Source organism: Siphateles boraxobius, unplaced genomic scaffold (genome assembly GCF_051911475.1).
Source record: "Siphateles boraxobius isolate OS27281-9 unplaced genomic scaffold, OSU_SipBor_1 41, whole genome shotgun sequence".
In the NCBI taxonomy this organism is placed as follows: domain Eukaryota; kingdom Metazoa; phylum Chordata; class Actinopteri; order Cypriniformes; family Leuciscidae; genus Siphateles; species Siphateles boraxobius.
This window is the reverse complement of record NW_027509042.1, coordinates 18657402-18679426: the sequence shown is the minus strand read 5'-3', so window position 1 is coordinate 18679426 and position 22025 is coordinate 18657402. Positions and strand designations below refer to the sequence as shown.

At 37.3% G+C, this 22025-nt stretch overlaps 3 protein-coding genes across 14 annotated transcripts in view; 1 reads left to right on the top strand and 2 right to left on the bottom strand.

Annotated features, from left to right (window-relative positions):
• The window catches only part of cunh1orf146 (chromosome unknown C1orf146 homolog), an 84393-nt gene that overhangs the window by 20320 nt on the left and 42048 nt on the right, over window positions 1-22025 (top strand). The window lies entirely within an intron of this gene.
• On the bottom strand, window positions 1418-7366 carry gfi1ab (growth factor independent 1A transcription repressor b). 2 transcript variants are annotated; one of them, XM_077198838.1, is made up of 7 exons: window positions 7200-7366; window positions 4422-4625; window positions 3850-4050; window positions 2849-3231; window positions 2617-2754; window positions 2358-2523; window positions 1418-2255 (listed from the first exon to the last, which is right to left on the bottom strand). In XM_077198838.1, exons 2-7 carry the CDS (start codon window positions 4531-4533, stop codon window positions 2062-2064), a joined length of 1194 nt encoding a protein of 397 aa, XP_077054953.1. In that variant the 5' UTR covers window positions 4534-4625; window positions 7200-7366; the 3' UTR covers window positions 1418-2061. The 2 variants fall into 2 exon arrangements, with proteins under 2 accessions (XP_077054953.1, XP_077054952.1); XM_077198837.1 differs by lacking the exon at window positions 7200-7366 and having other exon boundaries at window positions 4422-4720.
• Window positions 7728-22025, bottom strand: part of evi5b (ecotropic viral integration site 5b) — a 65971-nt gene continuing 51673 nt past the window's right edge. For all 11 annotated transcript variants that reach the window (XM_077198804.1, XM_077198798.1, XM_077198808.1 and 8 more), the window contains 2 exons: window positions 13284-13379; window positions 7728-9642 (listed from right to left, as the gene is read on the bottom strand). In XM_077198804.1, the coding sequence (XP_077054919.1) occupies window positions 9370-9642; window positions 13284-13379 (369 nt within the window). In that variant the 3' untranslated portion in view covers window positions 7728-9369. The remainder of the gene's footprint in view (window positions 9643-13283; window positions 13380-22025) is intronic.

Sequence of the window (22025 nt, the reverse complement as noted above, 5' to 3'; positions counted from 1 at the left end):
TGGAAACATAATTTAAACCGTATATTACCTTGATTGTGCCAGATCCCTTTAAGCTGACGTTATATCCCGGGGCCATTTTAGACTGCAGGGCAGCAGAAAGCAGTGACCCGCCATATTCCGTGGGCATGAGTGAACTGTTACTGCTGAATAAACTCCCTTTATTTACACGTAGGCTAGTTTAACAGCGGAGATCCAACTGTGTTTAGTGTGTAAATAAAAGGGAATAATAATTGTCATGGTCAGATAAGACGGGGCAACACGGCGTTTGATTTGAAGATATCTGCACCATTTGCGCAAAAAAATTAATTATAAGAAATATGGCGATTTTGGTCAGGTTCACTTTGTTTCTGAGGAGGACTAATAGTTAAGTAGGCTATTGTGCCATATAATTAATGATTCGATGCAATTATAAATATTGTTAAGCATTAAAAATAACGATTTTTAATACGATTTTTTTTAAATGTGTTTCTCAGACCGAGGAATAAATCAGTGGTAAAATTAACGGCAGCGTCTGAAACCAAATGGACAGATGTAAAAAGTTTAGGCTATACTCCAAATTTTAGATGAAAAATATTTTCTTGTGTCTTTTTTTTATTTTTATTAACGCTGAGCATAAAGTTAAAAAAATTATCTGCCATAAAATTTTAAATATAACTAACAATAGGCCTATAAATATACAGTTTTTAATTATTTAAGTAAATGTAGCTAGAGGAAACTGAAATTAAATTGAGATCAAATTCAAAAGAATTGTGCTGCATTCGCTCATTTTAATCAAGTAAATTGAAGAGCAATAAAAAATCAGGCCTGAATCAAAAAGAACAATTATTTGCAACATGATCATATCACTTTGATGACGGTGTTGAATTTCATTTAAACTTTAGGCTATAATTATGTTCTCTTCAAACATAAATGTATAAAGTTGATTTAATTGTATTTTTTACATCAGGTCAATGGAGTGGCCTAGCTTTCCCTTTTTCAATGTTTTTTCAGTGTAGCCTATCTTATTATGTGACACTTTCTTTGCGGTCTAAATACTGAGATTTATGAATAATTGATCAGGTGTCTTTATTTTTCTCGTCCCTTTCTTTTCAAATATCGAATAATTCTTGATTCCCATTAACTTAGGCTATTAATGTTGTTCTAATAATTATTATCTTGAAAATAAAAGATAATGCGAATGCACTGATCGCGAAACAAGTGACAAGAGGAATTTCCCACAGCTCTGTTGCGAATAAATATAGGCATATAGGCTATTTTTATTTAAAACGTAATGAAATGCTTTTATTTACAATCATGAAATGGCCTATGCTTAGCTCAAGTTATCCGATGCGCGCAGTAACCTACAGAGATTTTACAAATCAGTATGAAACAACAACTTTGTTTATTACACACACACAAAATACACGCTAGAAATATCTCTTCGTAATATTCTTTATTTCAATAAATAGTGTAAATTATATAAAACAAATAGGGTATTGGTCAATTTAATTGATCTGACAAGGTATATTGAGGCTATTTATTACGCTAAAGAAAACGAAAAGAAGAAATGACTGCAATGGTTCGACAAGCCAAACAATTTAAGTTGGGCTATAATACACAAACAATCCTTTTATTGATGAAATCTCGCAGTCTATTGTAGTGCTTGTTTTGCCAGCATCCCATTTGCAGCGTTGAAAACAAAGTGACATTCTTTTGAGATGCGGTGATTTTCTCTCCTTCAGCTGATATTTTGGGTGATACAGTGTCCTTTCTCGCGGCGGTTATATTTCGTCCCTGATTATTTTGGTGAAAATATTTTGGGTTCAGACACGATGCCTGACATGTTTCTGCAGCGGACTATTGATTTGAATGAAGATACCCTGTTGTCAGACCTGCTGGCCTGCTGCTGACTCGTAGGCAAATCTCACAAAGCATAAACAGCTCTACAACTAATGTAAACGCTATTAGTCGCCAACTCTAAAACACTGATTTATGAATGAGCATTTGTAGCTTGTTAAATTAAAAAGCCTGTTAAAATCCTGAACGGGTTTTTCAATAGTGTTTGGTAAAGTCCTTGACTCATTAACCAATGTTTCCTAACTTCAGTCCATGTTGTGTTTCCTTGTGTCTTCTTAAATCGACCTTGCGCTGGAATCCTTTGCCGCAGAGGTCACATCCAAACGGTTTGAATCCAGTGTGTTTTCGACTGTGCGTTATCAGATTGGAGCTCTGACTGAAAGCTTTCCCACACACCTGACATTTGTGTGGCTTTTCCCCTAGGAGAGAAAATGCACTCGTCAACGTTTTCGTCAAAAGTTCTATTTTTATAGATAAAGTTCTAGATACATTCCTATAGGCTACACCTTTATTTCGTTCACCTGTATGGATGAATGTGTGTTTCTTCATATCTGATTTCTGGTGAAATCTCTTCCCGCAGTACTGGCATGGGTAGGGTCGTGTATCGGAGTGTATAAGGAGATGAGTGGAAAGAGTGGACGATCTTTTAAAACTTTTCCCACAGATTTTACAATCAAAACTTCTCTCCTGTGGGATAAAAGGCGTGTTTGTTTCAGTTACAATAATTAAACATTAATGTGCTATGATTTGTATCCCTAAATATGAACATGATGCGAGCACCTGTGAGTGAACAGCTTTGTGTTGTTCCAGACTGACCGCGTGTCCGAACGTTTTCCCACAGATGTCGCAAGCAAAGGGTCTTGTTCCACTATGCGACCTCCGGACGTGAACTTCCAAGCCATGTGGTGTGGAAAACACCTGTGAAGCAGAGAGGACCATCTTTAATAAATAATGTCTAATCGTGATTTCTAAATACAGTCAAGCTAATTTGCGCGATAGGCCTAAACATTACCTTACTGCATTTGATGCATTTGTATGCGCCATTTAGCAGGAGACGACTACACATCGCTTCGGAGCTGGACTTTATCTCAGTTCCTTTTCCCAGTATGCTGCTGTCATCGTAAAATCCAGAGGCAGTGGCGCGCTCGAATAGGGTGGCAGTGGAGCCGTAAATGCCTGCGCCAGATCCTCGTTCAGTGAATAGAGAGGGCTCGACATGCACGCGCTCATTGTAATAGGCTGGAGGAGTTGGCCGCTCGTGAGAGTGGTGATGATTGAGAGTATGTACCAGCTGTCTGATTTCACATCCCGAGTACCTGCTCCACGGGTAAGGCCTGAAAGGGACGGCGAAGGGCTGTGTTTCCTCAACAGAGGGTGAAAAAGATTTGTCTGACTCTGTTAAAAGAGAAAAACGATCAATTAGCCTAATGATTTCCGTGTTTTAAATATGCTGTTATTCGGTGTACAATTATAAAGTGACTATGATAGCTATCAGCAAGATGATTGCTTGCCCATCTGCAATAGGATGTCTCAAAGACGTTTCCTGTCAGATGTTAAATAGACATTTAGGAAATATCTGTTTAGTATGATTAAGAATGTAGCATATGTAAAACTGCTTTATCTAAAATGTCTTTTAGATGTTTTTTTCAGATTAAGCGCTCTGTAACAGACATTTTAGAGACGTGGGGCTATAGCCTATGTGCTATCTGGGTAGGCTATTTATTTTTTACGTACGTTTTGTGCTTATAAGGTCAACTTTCAAAACAAAACATACGTTTTTGTGATATATATATATATATATATATATATATATATATATATATATATATTTGATATTTGATAAACATGGTTTTATTCAATTTATGTCCGATAATAATCTGAAATGAACGAAAGCCATTAAGATTAGCCTATAAATAATAAATAATAATAAAAAACTATCCCATGCTTTTACACTATAGGTACAATTTGATGGGCTTAAAATATTTAGATATCTTCAATAAAGTACACCCATACCCGGTGATGCTGATGGTGATGGAGGACGCCAAAAGTCTTCGTAATCTGACGAGCGGTCGCACACGCTTCCCCCAGAGCTGAGAGGAGACTTGGAGGAAATATCAGCTTGATCCACCAGGTGAGAGTCCGGTGAACAAGCATCAGTCGTGTCGCCTGTCAGAGCATCCGTACAGCACTCTGACTCGTATGAAGTTTTGCTTTCTGTAATGATTTTTTTTTTTCTTCGTCAAAACCACAGCTGTAAACCATTGAATCTGAATCTCACAACATAGGCTATGGATAGGATAGGCTACAACGAAAATCTAGAATCCAGAGTTTTCCCCACACAAAATTTTAGCTGTACTCTCAGTATTTTACCATCACTTTCTTTCTTAGACAAATAAACAATGAATTCATTATGTTTATGTAGGAATAAAAAGAAAAAAAATACAAGAAAGGTAAATAGGCTAGACAAGCGGTTTTTTTTTTTTACACAAATATACATTTTCTGTTTGACAATTGCAATGCATTGTGCATTGTTCTTCTCTGTTAGTCGTATGTAATTTAGAATTTTAAATGTAATTTTGTCATACCTGCGCATATGTGAGCTAAAATAGAATCAAGTCTTTTGTAGTCATCCTCCAAAGATCGTGGCTGGTGGTAGCTGTGTGCTTTTTTGCTCTTCACCAAGAAAGACCTAGGCATTGTGTCTCCTCTAGTTCCTTCCTTCGATGTCCTCGGTCATTAGTGAAGATCAGGCAATCTGTCAGATCCACAGATGCGGTGGCTTTTTATCTCTGAAAAGATTTGAAGACTATTTGGTTGAAGAGCAACGCGTCTGTATAGAGGATGGCAGAGTGGGAGCATGCGTAAAGCAATTCTCTCGTCTGCCAGGTGTTATGAAGACAGGTGCTTTAAAGGGACAACTACCAAGCCTTAGGCCTGTGATTGGTCCGCCCCTCTATGAGAGGACAGACTGGTCCTCGGGGAACCGTGGCTATCAGGATAAGTGATACACTGTTTTATCAATGTGTTACTCAATCCCTAGCTGCAGGGGGAGAGGAAACGAGGAGACGGCAACCCATCCTGTGCATGCTTTCTGCAGCTAACGATTTGCGCAGGTTTTTATGTTAAGAACTTGCTGTTATAACAAAATGTTTTATGTTTTCATTTTTTTATATAACATTTTTTGATCAATTTAGGAACTGCTTATTTAATTTCTTTTGCGTTCACATATGGATGTACAAGGGGGCATTTTGAGTCCTTCATATAAACATATAAAATGCTAAAAATGGGCTATAGGCATGTATATATATTGTAATAGCTTTTTTTTCTTCAAACAAAAAATCGTGCAGACAAAATGTATTTATTTTTGTTTGCTGTAGGCTAGTAGCAAATATGCACACTTTCATCTAAAAAGTAGGTCTAGATAAAATATTTAATTTGAAATATATTAACTATTTATAATTTTAGCCTAAGTTTCGGGTAATGCGCCAAAACACCCTCTCAGTTACAGTTCCATAAACTAAACACTATATGACAATCTAAACGTCATCATTATTAAACTCTTCAAAGCCAAAATATATCCCCCTTAATCACTTTATCATATGTTTTGCTACAAACACGCCTATGAAGTCATTAACCCCGTTATCATGATTTTTTAGATAATAGCCTATATTAAACACATTGAATTGTCGTGACCTTGCGCAAGGCCAATAACTGCCGAATGAACAGTAAATCTGTCAACCCTGTTACCTCTACTCAATAACAGTCAAAATCCTTTTTTTCTTTTTCTTGATAAAAATTTAAAAATTTTATTCAATATTTAGGCTAGGCTACTTAAAAAAAATATATACTTATTTCATTTTCAAAATGAAGTTTTATTTATTTATTAAGTCTTATATTCCAATCATCTCTATGGCAAAAAGTGTCCCAATCAACCAGAATTCACCCCTAAAGTTAATGTCCGAAATTAGAATGCAGTTTAAAGTTCTTAAAAACGCTGCTGTTGAATTCATAATTGACTAGGCTATAGGTTCATTAACCGGACTTTATCAAGGTGATCAAGTAAAACTTGATTTTAGTAGACATGAAATAAAGCTGTCCACACGCCAGCGGGGTCACGGTGATCTCGAGTTTCGTGCCTGCTCAGTGAACAGAGCGTCCTTGTTCAGAGTGGACGCTGGTGATCTGTCGTGGACACAACAGGGACACACATTCAGCTCGTGCGGCAGACAATCAGTGGGAGCCCGTACATCAGCCAATCAGTCTCCGTCTCACCTGCATTTGACTCGTGACAGCCGTCTCGCATTGTAATCGCTTCACTTCTAGAGCTCTATTGCAGTCTGTCATTTAGGGCAAACGCTGTAAATTGATGTGGGGCTAACCGTCAGCTTTACTGCTTCTGCTTCATCTCGTTATTTGGACACGTTTCAATGACCAGTTGTATGGATTTATGAAATCTGTCTCGCCCATCAGATAGGCTACCTAATCGCACAGTCCAGGATCCTAGGAAGAGTGAGTGTGTTTGATAGCCTACTGTCAGCAGCGAAGCGCAGGAAATCAAAGCGAAATGTGCCCTCCGTCGATTAGACATGCCACCACAGGGTATCCGGTAGATAGGATACCGATAATGCAAGGACACTGTTGCCAATATCTTGACTGATGTTCTGACATTATCTCACATTTTCTGTGTACTCCGCAAAGGCTACTGTACAATCATATTTAGGCTATCCCACATAACGAAAGTGACAGAAACACGGCCAGCTATGGCTACCGAACACGAGGGGAATAAAGAAATAAATGAGTATCTCATTAACAGCACAAAATAGCATACTTTTATGTCGTTCCATAGACCTGCGTCAGTGTCATGATACATGAATTAACTCTCAGAACAAAATAAACAAACGAAGACAAAAAAGCAATATCCTGACCATTGATGCTACCCTTTTTTCTAAAAAATATTTTTTAATATAAAGATGTGCTTTAAATATTCTACTTCTAAATTACAGAGCCTGCTCTTATAAAGATAGGCTAAATAATATATTTATGAGCAACCAATTAACGCTACCAAAATCTTTATAAAGCTTATTTTCTGTTGGTTTATGTTTATCGTTCTGCAATGTCATCAACGAAATACCAAGCGTTTCAAATTAAAACATTTTGTTGCTTACTGGTAAAACGTTCCAGAGATAAGTCGAGTTTTATTCATATTAAATACGTAAACTACAGTATGAAATGTCATGCATAACTGGAAACGCGCGAACTGTGATTGCTCCTAGCGAAACTTTGATTCAAGATTTATGTTTTATCAGTCACTTTAAATTTAGCGAGAGCTCATTCCCCGACATGAATTGCAGTAGGTTACTTACCCGATAGCCTAACACAATTCGTTGCTAGATGATTTCAGGACAGTTTCATTTGATTTCAGGTGTTTTCGTTTAAGGCAAAGAGCGCACAGTCAATCTCCTCTCATGGGTTTTAAGCGCACGACTCGAGCATCTACACACACACACACACACACACAATCTTCCTGAAGAACGTTATTTGCGACGCATCTCAATAGTATTCCAGTGTAAAGAGGGCTGCACCTTCAAAAGCTGTTTATTTCTGTGCCCTGAATTTTTTGTGCTCGAATTTGTCTTGAAAAACAGCGTTACACAAAATAATTCATAAATAAATAAACCCTAATAGTACAGTACAAGAAAAAATACACGCCCAGATATTGGTACGAGTTTTTTTTTTCTCGATTATAAGAGAAAACGATTTACAAAATAGTATTGTATTAAAGGTTGTGAATAATTACAAATTTTTAAATTGGATTTCCACACATTTTGGTTTGACTAATCGACTAATGCTGCTGCATTGAAAATAGCTAACAAAGCATGAGAGTCACAGGCTACTTTCAAATGGTCTTTTTATTGTGATATGAATCAACACGTCCATCATCTTCAACACACTTATCTTGCATTGTCAACAGTCTGTAAAGCGTTTCATGCCCACAGGAACATTCCACAGGAATTCACTGTTAAACACTCAACTTTTGAAAGGTTTTAGTTATATTACAACGTTTTTTCTTAATTGCTTTAAATCACTTTAGTGTTTTGTGCTTTGCAAGCTCGTTTAGCAAAGTCTTTATTTTGTATATGGGCAAGGTGGACAAATAGTGTACCAACTTTACATCCATCATGCTAGGTAATTAAGGCTTGCTCTCTGCAATTACTTCATTCTTTTGCTTTGAAGATGACTACCAAAGTCAACTGAGACACAAAAACTCATTGGAGAACAACAATGTAGAGTGAAGCTCAATTAAATATATTGCCATAAACAGGGATAAGTAGTATTTTTCATTGTCGTGAAGTCATATGCATATGTGCAAAAATCCAAACTGATTCAAAAGCTAGTCAGTACAAATTTGTGGGACAGTGTGTGTATACTTGTATTCTCATTGCCTGTGATAGCTGCGAGTGCTTGGCTTGAGTAAGGCCGGAGATTGGAGAACATTGTACATTGTTTCGATAAACACCGCTCTCTGCCTCCAATTGCATCAGTTTGCAGGTATTAAGGATTCATAACATGCTCAGCATACCACATTTTGTAGAAAATATTGTAAATCAGCAAGAATTTCATAGAATCTTTCCAGGCACAAAAACAAATCAAAACTCCATCCTGTGAAAGAGAAATGACTACATCAAAGCTACAGTACATAAAAGTTATTGGAAAACATTGTGCCAGGAAGAGTTGTTGCCTCCAAAGACCTCCCAAATTCAGTAATACTTCCTTTAACTGTACAATACATTACAATATAGACATGACATCCACTGAATACATATTTTCAAGTAATAATGGAGATGAAAAAAAAAATCAAAACATGTACATATTTACATAGATGCTGGTTCCTTGACCCACATTTCATAATGTGTTCAAGACCCAATCTTATAATTCGTGCCAGGGAAAAAAGGACTTGATAACTTCAGATATGACACCATTGTATAAATATGGAACATATGTCCTTATAAAGATGATAGTGTTCCATTCTTTAATATACCTCAAAGTTATGCATTGACTGGTTTCTCAAGGTTTCTTAAAAAAGGATGACTTAAAAAATAAAAGCTATGACAATGCAAAATCTTAATGCATAAAACACTACGCTATACAAAGTCGCTTCTCATAATGTGAAAAAAATTGTGGGGTATTAGAAACACCCCCTTTTAAGGTTTGGGAATCTTGTGCCACAAAATTATTACTTTTATTACAAGGGTCTCAAAGAGCCTAAAAAGGCACAATAGCCATCTTTATTGTGGCTAAAATTAAAAGTAGTGCCAGGACAAACATCTGACGCATTTTGGCAAAAACAAAACAAATGCAGATGTAAACCATGACCTTCAGAGAGATAAGACTCCACAAGTCCATTTGTAAAGATGAATGAGGGCTTTTCAAGTTCTCCAGTTCGAGTCCAATGCTCAATGCTGTAGGACGAGCTAACAGACCATGTTACCTTCCCAGACCTCTGATGGCAGTTTGTGTCACCAATCCATACGATCATACTGTAGTTGTCTTATGGCTGCCATTTGAGGGCACAGTAAGTCGTAGGGTATCTCCTTCCTCATCACCCTCACTTTCTGAGTCCTCGAGGTTTGGATGTAGTGTGATCCGGCCTCTTACCTGATGACTGGTCAGGTGGGGTGACAGCTTCACTCCATCTTCATCAGAGGACTGGTAGGATTCATTGTCACCTCCATAGTGATTGACTATATGAATCCCATCAAAACTGGGTTGGTCGGGTAAACCCTGCTGCCCTCTTAAGCATCGGATCTATGAGAAGAGGAAAGAGAACATCAGCTCAACTGAAACTTTAACGCCTTTAACATCTCATTTTACAACATGCAAACAAGCACCAGGAAACCATTTCTTCACAAAAGATAATAATAGGAAAGGTAACAGTTGCCAAACACACACCAATGCACAATCTCTGGACAGCACCATAAATATAAACAAGCACATATAGTGGGATGATAGGGCCAAAATCAGTTTTCTACACAAACAACTTTAACTACAGTCGGTCAACAACACAATCTGATGGCAAATCAGAACTATTTAAAATGTTAGCAAATTGATGGCTAATTCGTATGAATTCTCCTTCATATGTTTTCATATGATCTGCTTACAGCCCAGTGACGGTTGTATTTAGTGTTGGGGTTAAGGGTGGACCTTTTTTTCCCTAAAAATCGTACAAATTCATACGAATTCGCATCTAGTAAAATAGTTATGTTTTCCGTTGAGATCAGGTAGGACAGTTCACCCGAAAAATTTAAATTCTGTTATTAACCTACCCTGATGATGTTCAAAGAAGTTTTGAAAAATAACTTTTATTGTATGGACCAAAAAATTTAAATAAAAGTAATTTTTCAAAATATCATCTTTTGTGTTCCAAAGAAGAAATAAATGCATAGCTTTTTGGAACAACATGAGGGTGAGCAAAATATTTTTGAGTGAACTATACCTTTAAGAAACTACAAATAAGTCAAGAGGTCATCTGGACTTGAAGGCTAAACCATGTATCATATATTAGAATACAATGTTCATTATAAAGTCCATTACATTAAAATAAAAGTCCATGCTAAAAAACAAGTAAATTGAATCGCCACCCGTAAGCCAATAACATAAAAGTCTTGGTGTGAAATGTGGTTTTGTACTGAGAAACTTGCTCTGTGGTATAACACACAGTTGATAGAGATGCATACTCTCTTACCTGAAACATTCTGCCTCAGAAAGACAGACATGTGGGGAGAGAAGTATTCATGGGTATTACTGTGTAACCACAATCAGTAACATTCTGTTTTATGTCCCTTCCACAATGTACAGTCATTCCAGCTAATATTAACCAAATTACAAAACAACCAAGATTTTTTAAAATGAGAACACAGTGTTCATGTGGGATTTGAATGCAGTGCTCATAGAAGAGGGCTGATGTGTGAGTTTGTGGAGGCTAAAGAAAGAAAAAAGAGAACAAGCCGGAAGACAGCGTCAAAATGGCAAGCGAGGCCACAAGTATGACTCTGTGATGTTGAGAGATTAGCTTGAGTCTGGTTTGCTTGGTGCAAATGCGGCTGATTGGAAACCTCTCGCTGTTTAGCAACTACGTGATTTAAATAGCAACCAGATACCAGACATCCGTCCTTTTGTTTTAAGGTTATGACTAAGCCGACTTTAGTGTGGCTGATCTTTTAAGCACAACTTTACAACTTAATTCCACAAATCTCTAGTAAACATCTGCAGATAAATGATATATATTGTGTAAAGGTGAGAGGTTTTACTAAACTTGCCGTTATGGACTGATTATCGTTGGTTCTTGACAAATTGGTAGTGATGTTCCTCATTTATAGCTCACTTTGGATGAAACCAAATGCAATATATCTGAATAAATTTTAATGTAAAAACATTAACAAAAATTCTAATTAATTAACTATAATTGTCCTCACAACATTCCATGAAGCAAAAAAAACCACAAAAAAAACGTTAATTTAACTGGACTATTATTAAATGGCTCTTCTCTCAAACTACACATTCACAAACATCCAAATCAGTCTTGTTCGTAAGGGTTTGTGGCTACAGACAGGATTCATGCTACTGCTTGATTGTGTACGAAGAGGAACCTGGCAGGTTTTAAGAGGTAAAGCTGTCTTGCTGCACTTTGTAGATAGGGATTGAGATGGATTTAGTAGAAAGTTGTTTGACCGCAAACCACCAGCCTTTTGTTGTCAGTATTAGGGAGGAGGAGAAAAATCACACTACATCCTGCCCTCTGTATAAATCAATTAAATGCTTTTCATTTTCTGTTCTGTCACTCCACATTCAATTTAGCTCCCTTACCATGTAAAATAATATCTAGCTAAGAAAAAAAATTATGTGACATTTGACTGATTTCTTAGACGTCACACTAGGGATGTTTAAAACTGGTTCCGTAAATACATCAAAGGAGAAAAACATCTTTTAAGTCATGCTCACTGCACATATTGTGTCAACACATTTCCCAACACAATGCGCTTACAACTGCTAGTGATGTCAAATTCCAAATAAACATTACACAATCTATATCAACCTATACCACCTACATAAGAAACATCACTGGCTGGCAAAATAAGCATTAAGAATATGGTCTAATAGCTTAATAACACTTACTGTAAATTAACCCAATTAACTATCATATTTGCACTATCCATGTTTCCCATAAGCCCGAGACACATGAAGCAGTGGTTCTCAAACTTTTAAGCTAAGTAACATCTACGATAACACCGACTGCCGCCACCACAGCAGTCAGTCGCCACACAGTGATGTCATATCTGGATTGATGAGAATAATTTAACAATTTTGTAAAACACTCCAATCAGTTGTCTTTAAAAAAAATGATAATAGTTATTTATATTTACTTTTTGAAATATGTTTATTTAATTCAGAAAGTGGTCTTGTGAGCCCTTGAATCATTCCACGACCAAACCATCTCTATATAGGACAAATGTTTCCATGGGTTATTTTTTAAGTTATCCTTAAAACAATTATAACTAATTGTTGATTTTGATCAATTTATTGATACATCAATTTTTCAAGACGCCAAGTCATCTACTTATAATACTTCCTCAGTAGTTATTTAACACAGAGAAGTTTAACGGTTTAGAATTGAGTCCCACTACCAGAAGTTGGCAACAACCAAAACAACACATTAGCCACAAAATAACGACATCACCTACAGACAACCTTGAGTTGTGTACTGGTTTACGTGCACATACTGCTATAACACACTAAATAAAAAAGGAAAAATAAAAAAAATAGATGCACTTTAACATGAATTGGAGAAAAAAGGAGAAATAAATAAAAATAGATTTAACTGCTACTTGTTTATAATTCTTTCAGTGTGCCAGCTCCAATGACTGCAGAGCCAAGGTAATGCTAAGTAAACCGGGAACACGTGTCACTGTAAAATCTGTGTTTACCTCTCCGTTTATCTGTCTGATTGATGACCTGACAACTCCATTAGGTTGACCTTGAGTCACAGGTCCAGTCGATTTATTAAAATACAGGGTCGACGGAACAGATTTCAGGGTGGTTACACTACCTGTGAGCGGATAGGTGTAGCGCTACAGAGTGCGACGGGGCGTGAGCAGGGCAAACTGAAGTGCAGGAAGAGGCCATGCACAGGGCGTAGTTAACACTTAAAAAGCCCTGTGAAATAAACTAACAAATCTGTTCAAAGTGCTCAAAGCGCTCATGTGAAAAATATGAAGCTAACCACAAAACAAATAGTAAAGATCAAAAACACATCAGGCAGGAAAAGAAGCATCTCTTAGGTGGGTAAAAAAAAAAAAAAAAAAATCAGAATCGCCTAGTTGACTTTGACTACTACGATAAACTTCTGCTTTATCAATATACCAAAATATTTATAAACGCATTGAAATTACCTCATGTTTGAGATCTGCTATCTGATCCTTGAGGTCTCTGATGTACTGGCTGGAGTCTGTGTTATTGAGCTGACCTTGGACCTTTCCTTCCTCTTTCTAAATGGAAAAAAAACAAAGAAAGAAAAGGAATGAGTGAATATGCAAACCACCTAGAAAAACTAGAAACCATTTACAAAATGATTTCTTCTGTGAATAAAAAAGAAACATTATTTCAGGAATATTGTACCCTTTTGCCGTTTTCTGAAAAAGCAACATAAAAGTATTATTGAGTACCATTAAAGTAGCCCATATGACTCATGCGCACTACATTCAAAGTCTAATGTAGAGTCTTCATCTCGGTGTCATCATCTTCAGCAGGTAACTGCTGCAACTGAATCATAAAGTAACTTGAGTACCGAACCAGTCGTATTTGTTAATGAGTCCATTAGACCAGTTTTTTTGAACTGTATAACCCGATTCACTGAAAAGATCTGACTTGGTGTATTTATGTTAAAGGGATAGTTCACCCAAAAATGAAAATTCTGTCAGTATTTACTCACCCTCATGTTGTTCCAACCCCGTAAGACCTTCGTTCATCTTCAGAACACGAATTAAGATATTTTTGATGAAATCTGAGAGCTGGATCACTCCTCCTTAGGCTTCTTAAGGGATTGAAACTTGCCGGCCTCGAAAAGTTATTAAAGACATCGTTAAAATAGTCCAAGTGACTACAGTGGCTCAATCTAAAGTTTATCAAGTGACGAGAATACTTTTTGTGCGCAAAAACAAACGAAAATAACGTCTTTATTTCAACTATTCATTTCCTTCTCTGTTGGCCTCTAGTCAGTTAACTTAGTGTAATAGCGTAGAGCTACGTCACACGTAGGCTCACTATTGGCCGACGCTGGTCATGTGGGTGATGCTTGTGACGTACAACAACAGAGGCTCTACGCTTTTACACTAGTGAACTGACTCGAGGCCCACAGAGAAGGAAATTAATTGTTGAAATAAAGTCGTTATTTTAGTTTTTTTGCGTTTTTTCTCGTCGTTTGATAAACTTAAGATTGAGCCACTGTAGTCACTTAGACTATTTTAACGATGTCTGTAGTAACTTTTCGGGGCTTGCAAGTTCAATCTCTCAAGAAGCCTATGGAGGAGTAAGTAGTATGTACACTACATGATCCAGCTCTCAGATTTCATCAAAAAACATCTTAATTCGTGTTCCAAAGATGAACGAAGGTCTTACGGGGTTGGAACAACATGAGGGTGAGTAAATACTGACAGCATTATCATTTTTGGGTGAACTAACCCTTTAATCAGTGTTTTTGTCCTAATCAGCCATGCCAATTCTATTTTAGAAACGTTGCAGCAGGAACAACAACATACAAAGTATGACAATGATAATCTCAGGCACTGATGATGTGCTTTATTTATTGTTAAAAGAACTTAATGTGAGTTTGAATCTCGAGTCAGATCTTGAAAATAAATGTAAGGAAACGAGAACTCAGTGTAAACAAAAAAGCAAGCAATTCTACGACAAAGCTTGTATCAGTCACTCAGTATGTATTTTTATTATTGTTTACTATTCCGTGATACATGGTTAGTGTTTACAGTGGTGCAGTGCTCTCCTGATTAGCTGTGATTTTTGATTAAATTTGTCTCATAGTCATGTAGTGTCTGGTGTGGACAGACAAATTTCTTGTCGCTAGAATCCTTTCACATCACATCTGGTTAGGACACGGTGTTAAATGTATTGGCGGAACATCACTTTGCTAATTGATGCAAGTGTGGGTCTCTGCAGGTCAGAATAATGTCCATGCAGAAAGGTCTTTATAATAGGTTGCGAACGCTGTTTCTGTTGTAGCCTTGTGTACCTTTCGGTACGCCCATTACTCCGACCCGTTCTCCACTAATGTTGTACAAAGCCATGACAGATATCAATATTTACATTTAATCCGATGCTTTTATCCAAAGCGACTAACATGAGAAGGGCAATAGAAGCAATCAAACCAACAATAGGGGAACAAAATGCAAGTGCTGTGACTAGTCCCAGTTAGTCTAGCACAGTACACATAGCAAGGTTTTTTTTACATTTATAAATATATATAGAATAATAAGCGTTAGTATTATTGGGTCAGGTGTTGATGAAAAAGATCTTCAGTCTTCAGAAGTTTCTTGAAAATGGCTAAAGACTCAACTGCTCGGGTTGAGTTAGGCATGTCATTCCACTAGCTTGGAACAGTCAAAGTAAAGGTCTGTGAAAGTGATTTTGTGCCTGTTTGGGATGGCACCACAAGGCGCCATTCACTAGCAGAACGCAAGCTTCTGGAGGGCACATAGGTCTGAAGTGGTGAGTTAGGTAAAGGGGTACAGAGCCAATGGCTGTTCTGTAGGCAAACATCAGTGCATTGAATTTGATGCGAGCCGCAATTGGGAACCAGTTCAATTTTATGAGGAAAGGTGTGACTTGCGGCTCATTGTTATGAAAATATTAGTGTTTTGGAATGCTCAGGTAGGATAACATAACATGAGATAAGCCTTCTGTCTGTGCCGTCTTGACTTACATGTTCTTTCATCACTTTCGCTTTAATTCTCGCGCATTGACTCGCCCGCTAAACTGAACATCCAATCTCCATGTAATTACAGATGTAAATTAAATCTATAATTACACCGTTGACCCTTCCCTTAAACCTTTACCCATCCTTAAACCTAACCATACCACCAAAAATGTCCTGTCCTAACCTTGAGACCCCGATATATTCATTTTTTTAATATATTTTTTCATCCTTTGCTTAGGGGTAATACATGACCAGTGGTATACTGTTAATTAGGGGCAGTTTCTTCATTAGGGCGATTGGGCGACGCACCACCAAAGTGTGAAAGGGACTTTTTCAATCACATTGGCATTCAACCACAGAGTTACGCAAGCCGTCACTGTTTTTCTGGCTCTGGATATAGTCCAATCAGTGCCAAGGTTTTTCTGCCTCTGGATATAGTCCAATCACGTTCTGTGGAGTACCGCCTCTTTTTGGGCGATTTCACTCTGGCCGAGAATCGCCCAGAGTGTTCCCCTAGACTTCCATACAAATATAGATTTTTTTCGAACTGCAGGCACTGCAATGCATTCTCTATGGGTTCCGGGAGGGCTTGCACTAACGTGCTTTCGTCATCATACGTAACCTTAACTTGTGCAGCGATTGGTGGGTACAAACATACCTCTATTAATAATCCTTAAAGCAACACTGTCGTTTTTGCGGGTTTTTGCTCTCGGGGTCCCCCTACAGTTGGGAAACAGTATTGTCTTCTACTCCTGTCATAAAATCTGTCATGATTACACCAGGCGATACACGTGTGCATTTGTTGACAAGCTGATACTGTCTTGAGTTCTCGCGGGCAGACTGCCAGCGTTGCGTGTGAAATGTCTTCATCCCAGGTACATTGGCATATATTTCAGCATGTCATATGAATATAATTTCATGGGTTTTATTTTTTTCAAACGTCAAACGTTTCAAAGATCGCGTAGCTCACGTTTACAAGACAGCGTCATTATAGTAGTCTATTGTCTACTGTTTTACATAACGGATATGCTAATTCAATTCAATGTTTGTGTGGTAGGTAATAGCCATATATCGTCAATATTATAATATCAAGCTACCATATAGATGAATCTGCAAATTTGAAAATCGATTTGCATTATAGCCAGAGGCAAGACACTTTCACCAGAAAAATAAATACACAAACATATCAGCCTGCAGACATTAGGATAGTTATCCTGAAAGATTATTTATTATAACCATCGTAAACTAGCATGTTAGTGTTGCTACCAGATTGATAATTCTACTTTGCTACTCTACTAGCATTACTTGATTCATGAAGATAAATGGAGGACCAGATAGATTCCGTAACATGGCCAGGCCATGTTATTCATCCTTTTACAATTCGCACGATAGTCAGCTCCCTGACTCACTGATTTACTTATAAATGTATAAACACTTTACAGATGACTGACTGCTGCGCTTGTGACAGGGTGCATGTTACTGAAAGAACGAGAAGAGAGAGCCGGTCGCGCGCGCACACTCTCACCGTCTTCAAACGGTCTTGCTCTCCCTCCACTAGTGATCCTCGTCCGGTCTTTTAATTTGTCACTCTCCCTTTTTCTTCTTTTAGTCTCCTTTGACAAAACCTTTGCCTTCTTCCTTTTAGTTGTTGTATCGGTCATGACAACAACATGCATCAAACGCTAGTTGTGCTCTCACGTCAGAATCTGAGGAAGTGGGGGAAGTGACGTATGCCGTAAAGCATTCGAATTTTGTAGTTTTTTTTGTGCTCAGGTGCCTACCCGAAACCCGAAGTTACATATGGCGCTTTTCCACTACACAGTACCAGCTCGCCTCGGCTCGGCTCGACTCGACTTTGTTTGGTTTTCCACTGTGTAAAAGTTGTACCTGTATCTGCTTTCGGGTACTTTTTTTCGTACCACCTCCGGCGAGGTTCTAAGCGAGCTGAGGCGAGCTAAGGCGATACTAAAATGTGACGTGAAAACAATGCCGACTGCTGATTGGTCAGAGAGAATCGTCACTATTCACTGCGTCATCATTGCATCAAAAGCGAGCCGAGTCGAGGCGAGCCAAGGCGAGTCGAGTCGAGCTGGTACTGGTAATGGAAAAGCGCCAATAGTGCCAGTAAAAGCGATACAGACACTGTCAGACTATGGCAGACGTGTCATTCAACCTTTTGTAAGTCGATGTACCATCACAAGGGTCTTGGAAATATATAATGAAGGTTGAAAAACTACATAGTGTTACTTTAAGCTTAAGTGACATCCAATAATTTCCTCAGTGCATAACTTACGATTGCAAATGTGACACTGATTTTATACAACAGTTCAACAAACGAAAGGGTAAGTGATGTTCATTTTAAACATAATATTGTCAGTATTTTTGGCTCTATTTTGCCAACGAAATAATAGTTCCAATGAAAGCCACAGCAGTATTGCAGCAAAAAATGGAAAAATCGATTTTAAGGGGGTAAATGTTGTCCCTTAAAGGGTTAGTTCACCCAAAAATTTAAAATTGTCATAAATTACTCACCCTCATGTCGTTCTAAACCCGTAAGACCTTTGTTCAACCTTAATCTTATGAAGCGATGAGAATACTTTTTGTGCGCAAAAAACCCTAAAATAACGATTTATTCAACAATCTCTTCTCTTTCACGTAATCAAATGGACTATTTTAACAATGTTTTTACTACCTTTCTGGGCCTTGAAAGTTGCAGTGACGTTGCTGTCAATGGAGGGACAGAAAGCTCTAGGATTTCACCAAAAATATCTTAATTTGTGTTCCGAAGATGAACGACATGAGGGTGAGTAATTAATGACATAATAAAATTTTATGGGTGAACTAACCCTTTAATGAAAAAGGTATGACTGAGGAATTTAACATCCGTCTGCGTACCCCCTCTTCCACTTAGACTGCAGAGTGTACGCCACTACAAAAAGTTTAAGAACTACTGCATTAAGTGAACGTAAACAATTGAGAGAAATCAGATGTGTATCATTAGGTCTAAAACCATCCTATAAATGCCTGTTGCTATCTTTATCATTATACAGTGGACACTGTCATTTCACCCCAACAAAATATTTATTTAATTTAAAAAAAATGTTTTGGCTGATCCAAAAAATTATCCGATCCATGACTCAAAAACCATAATATGATACGAACCGTGAGTTTTGTGATCCGTTGTACCACTAGTTTTTCACTGCTGCTGAATACCTTGGGGGAGCTGCGGTATTGAACAGACATGTGTACACACTACATAACATGTTTACCCACCACATTCACACCTGTCAAAAAGGGAAATCAAAACATACACTACAAACATGCTGCAAAGAGCCGTTTTCCCCTGTATCGGTACAGTTATGGCAAGCCACACAAGGACAGAGTGAAGAGTGAAAAAGGAGAAGCAGAGAAGGGTGTATTATATAGGTACTGAGGTAAGATCAACATGCACACACACCCTAGCAGGGATGGGTGTTTTCAATTCCTGTGGTCTGCGTTCGGCTGTGCATGCAGTTCTCTGATAGGCCAAAGATGGGGATGTAGAGGGATCTAAAGTGTTCTTCCAAGAATTTGTGTTTTTCTTGAGGTTTCTCCCCCTCCCCCCTCATAGTGTTGTGATAAGGGAAAGGCAGTTAGCTGACTTCCTTACACTCAGCTGCATGAAATCAGCAGGTGGCAGACTGCAGCTAGGGTAATAAAAAGCCCCCCCCCCCCCCCCCCCCCCCCCAGAAAAAGCAGAAAACATGCTCTTCCCAATTAACTTATGCTTTAAGCTTGACGTCGATTAGTCGCTGATCATGGCCTACAGAGGGCGCAACAGGATAAGAAATATTTAAGTCCACTTATATAAGCTCCATTTAAAAAAATAAAAAATTAAATTAAATTAAAATAGCAATTAAATACATACTCCGAGAACGCTCCACAAGATATGTTTGATTATACCATCTGGATGCTCAAAATTAATCTGGTGAATGCACGTTTTAAACAACTTAATGTACACGTAAGTTAATAGCCATTCTGATCTAATGTGCTGCTGCATTGTAACTCACACACATACAGACAGTAGCTCGCAGACCGCGTACACAGAAACATTCAGTAGCTCAGACATGTATTGTCAACACTGTTATGTGATTTATCAATAAAAATAGCTTAGAAACTGAAAAGTTCTAGCATTTATTTCTTAGTAACTAAAACACACAGCTTCACTATTAGTAGAGACATGCTGCCAGGTAGAATTAATTCACAAGCAATCGCTCTCTCACTAATGCATTCATATAAATGTAATCTTTACTGTGCTACTTTATCAGAATCTGATTTAGAACGAGCAGAAATCTCTGAGAAATATAACGACCCAAAGACAAAAGAACCGATAAAAATAAGCTGTTATGTAGGAGCAATAGCCTTGTGGGCAGCGCTGTGTCATTTGTCATTACTATTCACAAGGCAACCCGCGGTTCGACTCTCAGCTCGATTTGTTCATTAATGACCTCAACGGCAACTAGTTGACTTCAACTCGACTTTAATCAAGTCGTTCAACCCTTAATACAAAACTTTATCCTCTGAGCCTCTTCGGTCAAAAATGTCCGAATGTTTTGAAATTTTAAAATGTTTTGCTTCATCAGAATGGGATGACACTTGGTGACTTTTGTCGCATTAGCTATGTGAAAATACAAAACAAAAATCATGGACATGATTTGGATATGTTAAAGGGTCGTTGAAAAAATAGTCACACTTGGCTCCTTCGCGGTCAAAAATGACCGACATAGTAAATGAATGGCAAATACAAAAAATACGAAAACTCAGAAACTTTTGGTGGTACAAACTACTAATCAGCCACTGTGCAGAAAAAAAAGTGCACAGCAAAGGGGTGACACTCTAAAATATCAAAAATGCATTAATTTTTAATTATTAAATACTGAGTAACAAAAAAGCTATCCATGTGTTCCCATTTCTAACCAAATATTATTGTTTGATTGTAATAATGTAAAACCTGATACTTAACTAACCAAAAAATATCTAAACCTTGACAAAAAGTAGTCTTTTTGAATGTGTAATAATGTAAAACCTGATACTTAACTAACCAAAAAATATCTAAACCTTGACAAAAAGTAGTCTTTTAGAATGTCTAAATATATATCTAAACGCAAAACCTAATAAGGTTAAGAAATGAGGTCTAAAAAACAATGGGGATCAAAAAGCCTCTCTATATATTTATATAGGGAACTATACAGGTGGTTACAGGACATTACACAAGTTTTTTTTTTAAAGCCTCCAGATGGCACTTTTCTCACTTCAAAAAATGGATTTTAAAAGGCATCCACTATATTATAATGTGAAATGTTGCATTTATTGAAATAAAAAATACAAATAAATATTAATTCTAATGGAAAAAATAGCTCATAAAAAATGTATAAATATTGCATAGTATCATAAAATCCCTTCAAAATAATAATCAAAAAATATTATTGAACAAAAATATATTACATTGGCTTTCTTGGGAAAAAAGAAGTTACATTTCAAGGCTTCGGTCACTTTTGACCACGAGCCAAGTGTGACCCCTAAATGAAGAGGACCAGAGGGTTAAAAAAATCCTTGATTTGTGGGATGCACCAATTGTGGCTCATATAATAAGCCTACAATTTTTTATATTACAGTAGATTTTAAAATTATATACTATAGCCAATACTATTCTATACTATTTATAATAAAAACAAAACACTAAAAACTTGTGCAAGAAATGAGGTCTGAGCTCATGCCAGCATCCAGCACATGTGACTCGATCATCTCTTCCTCTCTTCAACTAGTTATATCACAAAACAAACATCAGAAGGTATGTTGAAAGAAACAGTACTACTTGCTGAAATGTTTTATATCGAAATGTAATCGCTTAATCAGTGTTTCAACCGATTGAAAAATCTTGTAAATGTCATGAAACGTTGCATTTACCTCAGGAAAGCTATTCAGCCAACTTTTTACATAGCTCGTTGGTCAATTAGAAAAAATCTAGAGAGAAGTATTTTGCTAAATATATGCACTGTATAACATTCATTACATTTTCACTTTACCTCTTAGAGCGTTTACACGACAACATACTAAAAAAGGAAAAAAGTTTTCCATTGCATTTTTGAAAAGATGACAACATCGTCAAAACAATCCCCATTCACACAGATCCGTGAAAACGACTAAAATGCTGTATTATGCCAGG